The sequence below is a fragment of the Hippocampus comes genome, unplaced genomic scaffold (assembly GCF_001891065.2).
Source record: "Hippocampus comes isolate QL1 unplaced genomic scaffold, H_comes_QL1_v1.1 scaffold110, whole genome shotgun sequence".
In the NCBI taxonomy this organism is placed as follows: Eukaryota; Metazoa; Chordata; class Actinopteri; order Syngnathiformes; family Syngnathidae; genus Hippocampus; species Hippocampus comes.
Window position 1 is genome coordinate 793,132 of NW_017805498.1, and position 16,354 is coordinate 809,485.

The 16,354-nt window shown below is 44.0% G+C and overlaps 1 protein-coding gene across 2 annotated transcripts; it reads left to right on the forward strand.

Moving 5' to 3' along the window:
* The first annotated feature begins 5,996 nt into the window (after positions 1–5,996).
* Positions 5,997–14,998, forward strand: etv5a (ETS variant transcription factor 5a). 2 transcript variants are annotated; one of them, XM_019876950.1, is made up of 13 exons: positions 5,997–6,168; positions 7,385–7,504; positions 7,639–7,720; positions 7,798–7,845; positions 8,141–8,191; positions 10,185–10,308; positions 10,386–10,691; positions 11,001–11,296; positions 12,737–12,799; positions 13,048–13,116; positions 13,368–13,537; positions 13,617–13,724; positions 13,833–14,998. In XM_019876950.1, exons 2-13 carry the CDS (start codon positions 7,457–7,459, stop codon positions 14,061–14,063), a joined length of 1,596 nt encoding a protein of 531 aa, XP_019732509.1. In that variant the 5' UTR covers positions 5,997–6,168; positions 7,385–7,456; the 3' UTR covers positions 14,064–14,998. The 2 variants fall into 2 exon arrangements, with proteins under 2 accessions (XP_019732509.1, XP_019732510.1); XM_019876951.1 differs by having other exon boundaries at positions 5,998–6,168; positions 13,617–13,718.
* The last annotated feature ends 1,356 nt before the right edge of the window (positions 14,999–16,354 follow it).

Here is a 16,354-nt window from a genome sequence, read left to right on the forward strand (position 1 = left end):
TATATATATATATATACTAAGAATGTCATCATGTGACTCAAGACGGCATACTCAAGTAATGGCAGTACTTCCTGTTAGATTGTTTAAATATTTATGGCCTAGAATTATATTCTCCAGAAATATGTACGACAGTTATGACTTAAGTAGTGGGGCAATGGCGCATTCCAACTTATGTATAAATTCGAGTTACGTCACTGAGGTATGACTCATTGGCATGAAAGCGGTGGGCGACGAGGGTTGTTTAGGGGCATTAAGTGATGTATTTTGAAAGACTGTACCAACCTGTGTACAATAGAATGAGTATGTGCTAGTTGATAACACCACAAATTGATCGCTAATCAGATAATGTGATTTGATCAAACATGCCCTCTGTTTTGACATGATTGAGGGTCAAGGGCGGGGGCGAGCCCTCCGCCACATTCCACCCCCAACATTCCATGAAATCAATAGCGTAGCTTTCTGTGTTGGCTGCTGGCCTTGCAATATTTTACCAACTAAACCGATGAAAAAATTGTAACTGTGTTATTATTTTAGATTGTTCTGATGAAGTTACCAACATTTGTGGTTAAAAAAAATCCCATCTGGTGATTTAATCAAGTTGTTTCTGTTAACATTAAAAAAAAATGCTGGGTTGTTTTGCTAACCTACCCACTGAATAACTGTGGATCTGGAGCAGATTGTGTTCCTTTTTCCCTAGGTTGGGTTAATTAATTTGACCCAGCAGATTGAGTTGAAGACTGGATTTGGACAGGCTGAAAAACTGAAGCTCGACGCTATTTTGGACAGAGTGGTTGTTGTGTACTGAGTAAATTCAACATAACGTTTTTTTTTTTCTTTTTTAGAAAACATTGGTGGCAGCTGGATGGATCAGTGGGTAACACCGCTAATTTTGATCACAGAGATCTGAATGAAAGTCAAGGTGAATGTTAATATGATGCGGGTGAGGGGAGAAGAAGCGGAAGCAAAACAGGCCAAAATCCAGATGCCAGGGGACCAGGAAGGGCAAGAGACTACTTCATACTTGGTGTGGTTTTTAAGAAATATGTCTGAAATTAAATATTTTTACACCGGTCTGGAGGTTGATTAGAGGATGCTTGGGATTGAATTTAAGGTACCAGTTAACAAATTAGGAAGGTGCCATGTAATATTTTTAACAGTTGGCCATCATAGGGGCAATATGATCAAACTTTGTAGTCCAAGTCTAGAGTCTTGCTGCAGAATTTTGTACTGACTGCAAACGTTTATACTAGATGACCAGAAAGCAGAACGTTACGATGGTCAAGACGAGATGTAACAAATTCATGGTGTGTGTCACTCGGGGATTTTTAAAATGGCCCATGTCTTAGAAATATTGTGACGATGAAAAAAACGCAGTTGTCGAAAAATATTCCTAAGCTACCAGTCAAACCACGTAAAAGATTTTGGAGAGGGGAGATACAACATAATACTGTTTGTCTTGATTTAAAAACATGTAGCTGCCCTCCAATGGCATTCATTCTTGTTTTATATTTTACTTTTCTTAGAATTGTCAATATATCACGAGGATTTTTCTCCACCTAATGGAGGAATCTCCGCTGTGCTTTTCTAGTCATCTTTACAGGACGGCCACTCAAAGGGAGAGAAGCAATAGTGCAGAACTTTCTCCATTTCTAGGCAATCTCTCGTATCTAAGAATTAATGAACATTCGTAGATTAAGGATTCAAGGTGTTCATTTGTTATTCCAATAAAATAAACACTTCTATGCTTGGATCCAAATTGGTTTCTGGGGGCCCAGCAGCCAGCAATAAATAATAAAAGTTTAATTAGTAAAATTCCAAACCAGAATATTGCACCGCCTGGTGTTGCTTTTACGTAGAATCGAATATTATCCACAAAGCAGCAATTTATGATGTTAAAAGAGTAACTCCGTTCACATTACTTGACTGGATAAAGTCAAAAGATTGGGCGTTACTTGAAGACACAAGACATTTCAGAGCAATGTGGGGGGGGGGGTGGTTGTTTGTTTGTTTTTTTGTCATGCGTGAGCTGCATCACTGTTTCTGATGTCGTTTGTGACAATCCTCTCAAGCATGTTTTGACAAACAGCAATGAGGGGTTTGGTTACAAGAAAATGCTTACAATAAATATGTCTCTATGACATATGAGAATTTTAAATTTTGGTAGAGATTAATTTTTTGACAAACAGCAATGAGGGGTTTGGCTACAAGAAAATGCTTCCAATATGTCTCTATTTTATGACATATGAGAATTTTAAATTTTGGTAGAGATTTTAGCAAGCATCATGGAAGTTGACATGTTTGCTTTGCTTTCGTGGGCCACATAAAATGATGTGGCGGGACAAGTCTGGCCCCTGGGCCTTGGGTTTGACACGTGTGGTCTAGACGTTCAGATACTTTTTCCACGCTGCACTTATTTGTCAAATAAAAACATGTCAACATATTATCATTTTTATATAGTGTATTTTTTTCTTGTTAAGGCTTAGCTGAAGATAGGATCACATTTTGCATTTCCAAATCTTTCAAAAAGTGTTTGCGTTCTTTTTCTTGAAACTATTTGCTCCTTATTACTAATAAGCAGTCATCCAAATCGCTTTGTTGAATTTTTCTCTAGCACGATCAACAGGACATTTTTCCTCCCCACAAGCATATTTTGGAACGGTCATAATTAGCATGCTAACTTCAGCTAATGTGAAAGGCCGCACGGCAGAAACCATTTAACGGTTTAAACTAAGTTCTTTTGCATGCTCTTCTGTGATAAAGTGGCTTCTTGGAGAATCACTCCAACGTGACCAAAAAAAAAAAAAGGGACAGAAATAGTCCAAGAACATGTAGGTCAGCAAATATGGAAACCATAAAGGGAAAGTGTGGCTTAGACAGTTGAGAAGAAAAGTGTGCCTTTGGCGAGGCTTCTTGAGCATGGCTGCATAGATAACAAGGCAGGAATTATCTGGCGACGTGCTATTAATAGCCATCATGCCAAATCTTGTCCCTCACTCAGGGAATATGCAGCGCCCAAAGGCTGCACTTAAAAAAAAATATATAAGTACATGAAAAAAATGGAGGCCCCAATATTTGTTTTAATTCCTGAAAACAAAATGCATTCATATAATGTTTCATATTTTGAATGCTGGACATGCATGCATTTCCTTGGACAATGACTTTGTTTATCAGAAAGACCGAATTAACTCACTGAAATTTTGCGACAAAAAAAATGCCACGAACACTTATAAATGCTTTTCATTTGAAACCAAAACTTTATGATTTGTATTGCTCACGGCAGCATATGAAGTACGTATTATTTTAGCGCATGCTATGATGATGTGCTGTTATTTCTTTGCATTTATTTCAATGCATATGAAGAACGAATGTTCTGAGGTGAGTGTTCTTGGGCTAAGTAAAGACAAGGATTAGCCCAAATTACTCGTAGGTAAATTACACACACGTCACACTGACCTACACTAGCACTAGTTGGCCTTTCGAGGGATGAGGAAGTCATCCTGACCTCACGGCAAAATGCGCAGTCTGCATACACTGTATGCTGCATTTATTTTAAGCCAGAGCAACACAATGCGCGCGCCCTCTGAATGCCTCCCAACAAGCACCCACCATATCCACGCCGAAAAAAAGGTGCGCCAGCGGCCCCGCGGGCTTCTGCGAGCAAACACGTCCTCTGCTATTTCACGCTTAGCATGCGTACAATTGAATTTGACAGCTGCTATTTTTGGCCACACTCTCACCTACACAAGCACAAATCTTCATCTTGTTGAAAGACAAGCCGCTGACCTGAGGCATGACCGAACGTGATGCCGCATCAGCGCCATAACAGAAGAGCCAGCATTTATCCAGGGAAGTGGGGTAGAGTGCAATTTCACACAGCAACACGGCATTATGTGGATAATTATGTCAGTGTATGGTGCGAGGTATTTGAAAGCGACAATTGACTTCAACGAGTATTAGGTGTTCAACTTTGCATCCCTGGCCCTGAATAGACCCTCCTACTCAGATGTCACGTTTGTACGCCGTGTGCTAAGGCATCCATGCTAGAGGACGAGCGGTCGAGGGCACACGGTCGAGTGAGTGAGTGAGATAACACAGGCAAAATAGTCGCTCAGTCTGCTTTGTGTTCACAATAATTGGGAATAATTTTGCAGTTTAAGGTTGCTCTAATCGCTTCACTAGCAGTAGTATGCTGTTTGCATACCCATGTAAGTTTTAGGTCGTATTGCCGTTCAACGTTAATCTGGTAATAATGTAGAAATACAAATGTTATACATGGATGGAATATCACAGAAGATTTTTCGTCAGTCTTGCATACGGGTTCAGGTGATAATCACGACACTTGAAACCCGGGCACAATGTCTGTTGAGCAATGTGTTGAAAACAATCGCGTCTCTTTGTTAGCAGTTAGCAAGTGAAGCACTATCTTGAGAGGCCTCGACACCGTACAGCATGGCGAGTTTATCTGTACACAAATGATTTAAATAACAATGTTTTATAACACTAAAGTAATGTATACCTAGATAGATAGATAGATAGATAGATAGATAGATAGATAGATAGATAGATAGATAGATAGATAGATAGATAGATAGATAGATAGATAGATAGATAGATAGATAGATAGATAGATAGATAGATAGATAGATAGATAGATAGATAGATAGATAGATAGATAGAAACATGGACATATAGAAACATGGACATAGTAGGATTAGTTGACCCTATGTTATGATTAGTAGTATGTGGTAGACACTGAATCCAAACTTTAAAGAAAAGTCGAGTGTTTTTTTGTTTGTTTTTTTACTTGAGCTGTAAGATAGATGGATAGATTCCCCTCCAACATGTTTTATAAACACATTTCAACTTCTTGAAACACTCTTGAACATAACAATACATTCAAACAAGTATTCCAAAACAACTGTTGTCCCTCTTGCTTGCAGTTCTCGAAACGAGATGCAAAACTGGCTTGCTTCAAGCTGTTTATTTTTCACTCACATTTGAAGTTTACTGTAAAACTGACAGTTAAACACATCCTTCCTGAGCCGAAACCTTATCATGGAGGAGGAGTTTGTGTTTGTCTCAGTTTTGTCACCCACTCTGTTTATGCAGAACAGCAATGTAGAAAAAAATGTGAGAAAATGGCAGCTGTGCCAGGCAGTGTGAAAGGTGCTTGAATCATGATCTACTATTATCGATCGTGGCACAGTTCCATAATCTGTGCATCGTGGCTGCAGGGATTTGACGGATTATTGCTTATGCCAACTGTAGGGATAGATTGAAGAGAGAGATGATTTTGAGAGTGTATGGGGTGTAGGTTGGGGGGGGTGTCCTAATTTGGTGTCAGAAGGGCGATATGACAATTTTATATTTTTTCATGACCTCTAACCTTTCTGTGGTTCTAGCCGTTTAAATACTCACATCTTTTATCAATACACATACATATGCATGCAAACACACAGGCATATGCTTGGACAGCTAACTTGCATGAGTCTTGCATCCTTGGTTTTAATCCTACAAAGTAACTCTGGTCAATGATTGATTATTTTGCAATTTGATTTGGAGAAATAGATGGTATTTACCTTGAACAAAGAATGAAATTGTGATACAGTTCTATAATCAACTATATGTGGCATACAAATAGTACTACAGTATTTGTTTACTAATGTAGCATCCTGAGATGAATGCAGTAAATGAAGTAACCTCATTCAAAATAGTGTATGTGAAGTACTGTACTCTGCTCCTCTTCGGTACATTTCCGCTGACGCTGGTCCTTTAAATCGACTCTGCCGTCGACAGTTGAGTGGGGGAAAAAAAAAGTCAATGAAATCCAGCCATTCATAAAAATAGGTCAGTGCCGCGCTCCGATTGGCCGAACGGTAGGGCGTGCATAATTCATGAGCAATCGCGCCCTGATTGGTTGCGTTGGTTAACAGACACCTCCCTTTGGCCAATCAGTGTGCGTCTCTGCGGTGCGCTCAAGCCCAAGGGAAAAGCAAGTGGATCCATGAACGAAGAGCTCAGTCAAGTTTTGTTAGTGGAGACAGTTACATCAATCCGAGCGTGCGGTAACACCGCTAGCGACACTCGTTCGTCTTTCTTTTCTCTCCATTTTGTGGACATATCCACCGCATTCCCTTGCTAGAGAGGAACCAGACAAACACAGTCGAGGTAAGCTTCATGTCTACTTTTCTGCACAGCGAGCAAGTTATTTTTCGCAAAACGTTTGAGGCGAAAGAGCGCAACGCCATTTTAGCAAAACATTTTTACTTTCCACTAGCACTTTTTTACATGCGTCACGAATAAATGAATCGCCATTTTACAATAAAAGCATGCTTATACTGTGTTGGTTTGATTGTTTTGTCTTAGCGGATTTTTTGTGATTTCGTCTTCGTTTTTTTTTTTGTTTTTTTTTTGTATGAATGAAGGAGCCAGTGGTTCCCCTCCTCCTGTGCGTTTCCACACGCATCGAGTATCAAGTTTCACTTCATTGAGAAAAACAAGGTGACGAAGGGTGGGGGAAGGGCGGAGAGGAGTAAAAGGGGGTGTTGGGTGACAACCCCACCACCCTGTAGTCTCGAAGCCGAAAAGTTAACAAAAGTTTGTGTTGCATAATTTGAGCCTAGAACCACCGCCGCTTTCACGACCACTTGTTTTTAATTCTCGGCCATGTTGCGTTCAGGAAATGTTTTTGTTTTGTTTTTCATTCTCAGTCGTATGATATCATTTGCTTCTACTGCAACATTTGAAAAACACACTTTAGTTGTAGTATTTGAAAATAATTCCAGCTGCAAGTGAAGTATACACCTGGTTTCTGGTATATATCGCTGTATATATATCGGTGCGCTTTATAAACTGTCAAAATGTGACTTGTGCGACTGAACATGGCGCCACACGAACACACACTCATGTTCTAAGTGCTATCTGCTTGGCGTCTGCAGTAATTGCCTTCAGCTACGCTTTATTCGTCATCCATTAACGAGAGATAGCGGAGTGAGTCATATCTGTGGGCCCACAGAGAGATATAAGAATGGAGGCCACTGCCGGCTGCTGCCTATTGTTTTACAAATACAACTTTTTATGTGTCGTTACTGACTCTTAATTCATAACAGAAATGGTGATGTTTAGTTCAAGGGCTGGCCTCCTTCGATCCTGGACCAACGAGAACATTTCAGGATCTTTTGCTCAAGATATGCGAGCTGATTATACAGGAGAGCTTTTGCCATCTCAGTCAATGAGTCCGGCTTATGTAACTGCATTATGCGTGTTTACGTTGTGCGACTTCCACTCGCCTGGCACAGCTCAAATCTCAAAAACCCGCCTGTTTGTGGCAGCATGGCAATCACGGCGGACGGTACATGATGTTTGTGTCGCTTTTGTTTTCCAGTGACCCACAAAGCACCGTTTCTTCAACACAACCCCCCTTCCCTCCCCATCCCCAGGAAACCAGAAACTGAACATGGACGGCTTCTACGACCAGCAGGTCCCGTTCATGGTCCCGCCCAATGTAAGTGGCACACGTCACAAGCATCGTACGTGGGACAACCCACAGTCCATCATTTGGCCGGCAGTTCCGCCTGTACTTTGATGTCATCGGACTGCCGTTAAAGTGCGCTTTCCCCCTTGTGCTCCCCATAACAGTCTCGTGTCGAGGAGCACAGCAGGGTCTTCAGTGACAGGAAGAGGAAGTTTGTGGACACTGAGCTCGCCCAGGACACAGAAGGTGTGTGGCTTAGGTTGCAATCAATCCTACAATCAATCAAGAGAATAATACTAATATCTTTGTCATCTGATGGACAGAACTCTTCCAAGATCTCAGTCAGCTTCAGGATATCTGGATCGCAGAAGGTGAGTTTGACTTGCTTTATGATCCGGGAACCTTTGTTGTTCCGGTGTTTCGTTTCTGGACAAATGCTGAGTTTGAAGTTTTGGGGTGGAACATTAACTTGAGTGTGAACTCATTCTACGTTTTGGTGTTTTGCAACAAGGGGAAGGCGGCCAAAGTCCTGCCCGCGACAACCTGCTGACTCAGAAAGTTTTTTTTGTTAATAGATGGCGATTGGTTGCATTTTGAGTTTGTCCAACTTGTCCGTTCATGGTCATTTCTGACATGTTTTAACTTTTTGCCTCTTTCTTCTCACAGCCCAGGTGCCAGATGACGAGCAGTTCGTCCCAGACTTCCAGTCGGATAGCTGTGAGTACTCCTTCATATGGTTGTTGCCCATGTCCCCCGACGCTGCCTATACTGCCTCTTAATTGGGATGTTTTAAGCATTGCCACTTCAAGTCCCCAGACCTGCTACTTTGTTGCTTTGAGTGGAGCATCAGGATACAGTATTTGCCACAAAATTTACTTGACCCAAAGTCTGGGTCACCCATTGTTTATTAAAATATCTTAATCCCATCAAGGACAAACGTCATCCTTTGTCCTCAGAAGTCCGCTTTGGGCTTGTGTGCGCTCTCTTGTCCGCCTCTCCCTCTCAACCATTTTGAGTTTAATCAGCCGATTGGCATGGGGCATCACATGAGCCAAGCTCCTAATCTGATTTCACACTTTCCCGCACTCGGGCCTCGCTGCCGGAGCGGACCAGATTCCAGTGGATAGGGCGGTTGCTTGCCATCTCCACCCTGCTTTCCAAACTTCTTTGTTTGTGTGTACGTGTGTGCACCCCTGTCCTGAAAGGTGTCCTGCTGTTTGCGGCCGGGGCTCACTTTTGTCAACTGGGGAAACGGGGCCGCTGAGCAGCCTTGTGGCACGATGCTGGAATCAGAAGTGTAGCGTGGGAACATTCGTAGTCGTGTTAGTAAAGACAGTTTGCACTGTTGCTTCTGTGCGAGTGTGAGATGAGCTGCTGACGGTAGCTGCCGTTGCCAGGCTGCAGGCATTCTCTCTCGCACCTATTCAAGGCCAAATTGCGAGATAGGCGATGACAATGAGACTGCAGTGGTGAATCACAGAGTTGATATCGAAGAAATGCCAAAAGTTCTCAACCCTGTAGACCCCCCTCTGAATAATTTATTCCTCTTACTCTTACCTATACACTTTGAACAAGGGGTAGGCACTTGAACCCGTGTCCGAGGAGCAGCAGATGGCGAAAGCATAGGATGCAAGTGCCAGTTCAGAGAAGACACTTTTCCTTGCACTACCATAAGTTGACTTGCAGTCGGTAGAATGACAAATGTGACAGATGGACTGCTCCATACACAATGTAATTAGTGCAGAAAAAGGTATAGCATAGTAGCGTCAACCATTTTGCGCCGTTTGAGTGCAAAAGAAAATCTTTCCCCCGCCATTAGACTTCCGAGTGTGCACACACACATGGGACCGCGCGTTCGTTGTTTGCTTGGCCGCAGTCCATCAACGCCCTCGTCATCTGACGCCCTCTCCTCTCCGGGATCTAGTTTCTTCCAGGCCATTATGCGGCGCCCTGGTAACTGCAGCCGGTATGCGTCTCTGGTCTAATGGTTACAGCAGCAGCCAGGGAAGAAAATCATTCACCGCCATTAGATTGCCGCCTTTTCCTTGCACTACCATAAGTTGACTTGCAGTCGGTAGAATGACAAATGTGACAGATGGACTGCTCCATACACAATGTAATTAGTGCAGAAAAAGGTATAGCATAGTAGCGTCAACCATTTTGCGCCGTTTGAGTGCAAAAGAAAATCTTTCCCCCGCCATTAGACTTCCGAGTGTGCACACACACATGGGACCGCGCGTTCGTTGTTTGCTTGGCCGCAGTCCATCAACGCCCTCGTCATCTGACGCCCTCTCCTCTCCGGGATCTAGTTTCTTCCAGGCCATTATGCGGCGCCCTGGTAACTGCAGCCGGTATGCGTCTCTGGTCTAATGGTTACAGCAGCAGCCAGGGAAGAAAATCATTCACCGCCATTAGATTGCAGCCACACTGATTCATGGGTATTGGGATTGAGTGTGTCCTAATGGGACTCAAATGTGAAATTTGATGGGTTTGATGCATCTAGTGCGGCTACACAAACAGTAGGGCATGTATGGATAAATAACTGCTGAGTGGGTCTGGACAGATGCGGCAATACTTACAAGTATTGTCCATATGATGTGCTAAATAAGATTAAAAGAAACTGTTGCGCTTCTGCTTATGACTTCAATTACGTTGGTGGTATCTGGCCTTTATCTGACGTGGTCGTTTTTGTCGTCTCTCTGCTGTCCAGTGATGTTTCATGGACCGCCGGCGACCAAGATCAAACGCGAGCTGACTCCCTCCAAAGAGCTGTCCCCGTGCCACCAGGACAGGAGTCCCATTCCCTACGCAGAGAAGTGCCTTTACAGCTACAGGTACAAGAAGACCAAAGATATTTGAAGAAAGAATAATAGCAATCCCTCTCTAATTGACGCTTCCCTTTTGACCTCAGTGCCTGCGACAGACAGTCCACTTCTGGCTTCAAACCCTTAACCCCTCCCTCCACGCCAGTGTCTCCGTGTGGGTCCACGAGCGCTGCTGGAGCGAGGCCCCATAACGAGCCTACACCACCCCCTCGTACCAGTGTAGCCAACCTGAACCCCGGAGCACGGCCGCTACATGTCCCACAGCAGCAACAGCCCCTCACGCAGAGTGCAGGCCCGCAAAACCAGCCGACGCTCTCGGTCCACAGCCCGCCATTCGCCGTGCCGTGTGCGCTAATCGGCCAGGATGCCAATAACTTTACACCGGAGCACCGGTAAGTAGGTCTGAGCAGTGCCAATAATCTTCGAATCGACCGAATATCAGACCTTGGCTCCTCACATGTTGTTGTTTCACTTACTATAAGTCTTTTTGTTAGCGGTAATGCAAATTTCCCACTCTTGGCAAACACAAAGTCAGTTCCAATACATCTGATCACTGTGGAACCTGTCAGGGGTTGCCCGTCGCTGCTTGTTTTGTCCTTGCACATTGCACAATACACATTGTCCGTTCTCAAAGTGTGCGTCTGACTGTAACGACGTCCTTTCATTAAATGATTAATGTTACTTTCTGCTACTCTCTTTAGGTTCCAGAGGCAGATGTCAGAGCCATCGCTACCTTTTCCCCCATCAGAGAGTCAAGGGCGACCCCACTTCCTGCCCCAGCTGGCCAATATCAACGGTCGGCCGCACGAGGGCCGGCCGCTGTACCACCGGCAACTGTCCGAACCCCTGGTAGCCGTGCCCCCGCATGGCTTCAAACAAGAACTCATTGACCCGAGATACGCCGAGCAGGGCGTTCCCAGCGGAGGCCCGCCGCACCAGGCTGCGTTCCACTCAATGGCCATCAAGCAGGAGCCCCGTGATTTTTGCTTTGATACCGGTGAGCGACGCTTCATAATTTTTCCTTTGAGCCAGGTAGTCCACAGCTAGCTCGGGGTTAGGAATGTGCCTGGCCATGTTTGTTCAGACTGCTGACACATGAATGCAAGTTTTAGCATGTAATGGTGGCATGGGTGCACAGGTACTCCCTTTCACACTCGCACTTTTCACCGAGTCTAATCTGATCAGTCCTCCGAGTCATGCCAGTAAAGTAAAAGTGGGTCTTTTAGCTCAGCCTAAGCCTCTAAGGGCAAAAAGTAAATGGGTCATCCAGCCAGGTGGCAAAAAGCTCCTCACTGAGCCTACCTGGAATAGATCGAGGCCAGAGTCCTCAGAGGACTTTGTGGCCCACAAGATACGACGAGTTGCTCAAAAAAAGCCTTAAAATGTCTCCACTTGATGGTGCACGAAGGAGCCAAACATTTGTCAGCCCACCTTCTGGGGTGGGCGGGGAAACCTGTGAGTCTCGATGAAAGAGATTCACTGTTTGGTCACATGGTATAAATCAAACAAGCGCCTGACTGTTGTCCTTCTAACACCCACACACCCAGCTGTTACGCTCTGCAGCATCAACATCCTCTTTTGCTGAAACGCTCGAACTTTGCTGGAGGAAAAAAAAAAAAAAACAACCAACAACGTCACAAACTCTCCTTTTCTGCACAGTGGATGACCGGCTGGCCTGGCAGTGATGTAATGACAAATCCTCTTAGCTTCTTATGGCCTTTAAACACCTACGTCACATCGGGCTATCATCTCGAGATGGGCAGAAGACGTCCATGTTGGGAATATTGGCAGGGACTGTACTAGTTTTTTTTTTTTTTTTGTTTGTTTTTTTTCTTTAAACGGCCAAGTAAAAACAGATATTCAGTGTGTCTGTCTTTTGTTACACGAACTTCCTGTGGAGTACAGTCTTGCTTACGGTTGATTTCTGTCAATCTTATCAGTTGATGGGACACAGAAAAATGAACAATTGCATCGCGGTTGGTATGCCGAGACAAGCGGAAGCCTGGCCCCAAACCCCCAGAGGGGGGACGGCCGCTTGTAACTTGATTATCATTGAGATTTAACACAGCAGCCACATCACTAATCCAGTTTAAAGGCTTCGTGGGCGTGCGAGGGCTGGAATGGGTTGCGCGGTGCTACCCGGATCTAGGTTTTTAGTCTACTGTGAGATATGCGAGCGTAGGCGGGTGGCAGTTGAAGTTGCGGCTTCATGTAACTGGTAGCGGCAACTGATCCATCCATCATAACTGGTATTTATCAACACGAAGCCAATCACACAAATCAAAGATGCTATTTAAAACTGTGTATCTTTATACGCAAAGTCCAAATATATCTATCAGCTGTGAGGTGGATTTTGATGTGGCGCACATCGGAGATGACACTAAAGGCTGGGTTGTCTCTGGTCTAAAATTATACGCCCACTGTCTTTGTTTTGCAGAGGTGCCCAACTGTCACTCATCCTTTGGGACGGCGGGGAGCTACTACCAAAATAACCGCGAAAGTAAGTTGTTGTTTTTCTTTTTCTCGTGAGTTTGAAGTGTTTCGTCCGTGAGGTATTACCATCGCCTAAGCCGTGCGGGGCTTATTGAGCCGTAGAGGGATCAAGCACGCATGAACGAGTAGAGGTCAGCGGCATTTTAAGTGACCGGTCAAGGGGAAGTGGATAGCCCATGCTCACGATGAACTGCGCTTTGGATTGCTGTGTGTTTTCTTGTCACAATATACTAATAATAAATCTTTCAACTTCAGGCTTCTCCTTCGAGCGAGATACTCAACTCTACTTTGACGATACCTGCGTTGTCCCTGAAAGATTAGAAGGTGAGATTTTTGGGGGGGGGCTGGCGGGGGATAGGATTTATCGCTCGACATTTTTTTTTTTTTATTCTTCCACTCTTCCGTGATGTGCAATGAATAGTGAGTCGACTTCACACTCGCCATGTGGCAGGAATGTCTCACCACACTGTGACCGTGAAGTGCAGAACTGACCGTCTTGCTTTATTGTCACCCTCAACACCCCACCCCACCCCCTCCCCGTCTCAATTTTCTCCCTCCTCCTCTCCTCCATGCAGGTAAAGTGAAACAGGAGCCCTCCATCTACCGAGACGGACCCCCATACCAGCGCCGCGGCTCCCTGCAACTCTGGCAGTTCCTTGTCACTTTGCTCGACGACCCGGCCAACGGACACTTTATCGCCTGGACAGGTCGAGGAATGGAGTTCAAGCTCATTGAGCCTGAGGAGGTAATTGGTTTGGCTGCAGCTGCTTCTCCATTTTTTGATACTACCGATGAGTTTGTAACTTACGGAGCCTCCTCTTAAGGTGGCTCGCCGCTGGGGCATCCAGAAGAACAGACCAGCCATGAACTACGACAAGCTGAGTCGCTCTCTGCGTTACTACTACGAGAAGGGCATCATGCAGAAGGTAAAGGCACGTTACCCCTTTGTTTCCTTCCATCCTTTACAATGGCACGTGTCCACGGTGTGGATTTGCGTTCAAATGGATGTCAAATGTTTTCTGTTCAATTTTGGTTCCCAGGTGGCCGGTGAGCGGTACGTGTACAAGTTTGTGTGCGACCCCGAGGCCCTCTTCTCCATGGCCTTCCCCGACAACCAGAGGCCTAACCTGAAAGCTGACCCGGACAGCCTGCCAGGCCTTGACGATGACACAGTGCCCCTCACCCACTACGAGGAGAACGCTCCCTACCTATTGGACAGCGCAGATCATTGTGTTGCTGGCTTGCCCTTCCCCGACGGTTGCAGCTACTGAACCACCACACAAGAATGCAAAAAAAAAAAAAAAACACTCCCCCAAGTCTCTTTACGCTTTCAAATTCAGAGGTGCACCTGCAGAGTGGCTCGCTAAGGCCGTCGTGGATCTCCTTGCTTGCTGATTTAAGGAAAAAAAGTTGATCTGCCACAAACAATGGACAAGTGTTAAAGGTGTGACAAACTGGAGTGGGTTGTGAGACCGGTGAACTGAAACTCTAGCTCCTTCCTTTGGAGTGGAAATAGATGCAAGGTCTCAAGACCTCCAACTTTTCACAAAGAACCTGGGACGAAAGAGCAGATTTTGTGATTTTTTTTTTTTTTTTTGGGGGGGTGACAATCTGATTTTCCTATACAGTACAATCAAGAGAAATCGAAAATGTAACAGGACTAAGTGCAGTACTGTTTGAGAGATTCCAACTGCTCCTTGTTTTTATGCTTCTGCACCTGAGTTAAAACATGAGTGAAAGGGCTGTGAACTGCATAAATAGATTGTCCAACAACCTTTTATGATCATTTCTGTAGATATGACTTTTTTTTTTTATTGCCATTTTTTTGGACTTTCGAGTATTACAGGCTAGTTGGTTGGGCTCCTCTCTCGTGTAAATGTGTTCTTTAGTTGTCATACCCGTGTAAGAGATTGTATCTGCTACCACCCTCTTTGAAGACTGCAAACCTTGGTACAAGTCTGTGCTGTATTGTTCAATTTTAGAACTAATTAGCACTCGTCTAAAAAAAAAAAAAAAAAAAAGGGATGCATATGCAAGAACATAATTCTCCCGCAGAGACCTTTTTATAAATGGTCGAGTTGCTCTTTTTTGCTTGTTTTGTGTGCGTGTGTGTTTGTTTTTACATTGCCATCTCCGCTGTGGTCAACCAACTCCTGATGTGCGCATTTGGAGGAAGCATCGTGGACTGCATGCGGAGACTAAAAGAAAAAAAAATCTTTCGACACCTTCCACGAGATGACAATAAAGGTGACTTTGCATGATATAAACAGCCAAGACTGCATCCACCGACACAACACTTTTGTGTGTTTGGATGAACATTTGTATGTTTCTGTATTTTATTTTTTTGGAATGAGGGCAACGTTAAAACTTATATAAAGTATATATTTTTGCTATAAGCCTGCAGTCCAGTTATTTTTTTTTTGTTTGTTTTTAATGTGTCCCCTATGTAGTTCTGGCAATGGCATTTTTTAAAAAAAACAATAAAATCTCTTGAAGACTTTGACTGCAGGCTGATCTGTATGACCAGATGTTTTCATGAGGCGTGTAAAAGGCCAGAGTTCCGGCTCATGCCACATTACGGGATGCACAGGGACAGGCCGCGCTTGGATACGCTTCTGTTGCCCCCGCCCCCTCTCACATTGTGTTCCTTACACAGTTGAGTTTGTTATCATGTGTACTGGGTCAAATAAACACTCTATGCTTCACTGCTTGCTGTGCTGGTGTATTTCTTTATGATCTTAAGAACATCCCCCCCGCATTATTGCTGGAAGCCTGACCTGGCTGTTATGAGTCACATGCTTTTCTTTCAGATCCATTTTCGGACTAATTATCCCCTACTCCCCTTGAGAAACATCATGTGACAAAATATGTAGATGGTTTTTCATTTCAATAGCTTCAAATAAATGTGTAATCTGTATGGCAATACATTTAAAAAATAGATATTGCTATTTTTCCCCCCCCTGCCATATCATTCATCTCTGAATAATGTAATTCACCGTTCGATTGGGGGATTGTGTTGCTGAAGTCTGTGTCGTTAGTATTTGACGTGACTGGTCGTTCGCATAAAAGAAACTTCTTGGGCTTGAAGTACTTGTTTAGGAGGTCTGGTAGCTTGCTCTCATGCTTTCACAATTATCGTTGCAGCCAAAGTGCAGCTGTGGCCAATGCAAATGGGGTTGCTGTTATTTGGTCGTACACTGAGCTACAATTGGTCATATGAAAATGGGCTAAAAATGTAGCTAGTAGTAAAAGAGTGAAGAGAGGAATTTGGGATTGGATTAAGACTATTCAACGCGCTAATCTTTGTTTTGCTTTGTTGAATGGTATCATTGGTTAAAATTAAAACCCATTTAAAAATACTCAAACCCACTTTCTTAACACATTGTAAACGTAAAAAAAGCTGCAAGCATCAAATGTATAGAATATACTGTACATATTTTAATGTCTGCGTTTATGCATGTGCCTTTAAAAGGCGCCGTCCGGTGGGATGGATGTGACGTGAACAATTTTGCACGTGAACATCTGGCGTGAGCTGTGGCCAACAACAGGATGCTCATCATTC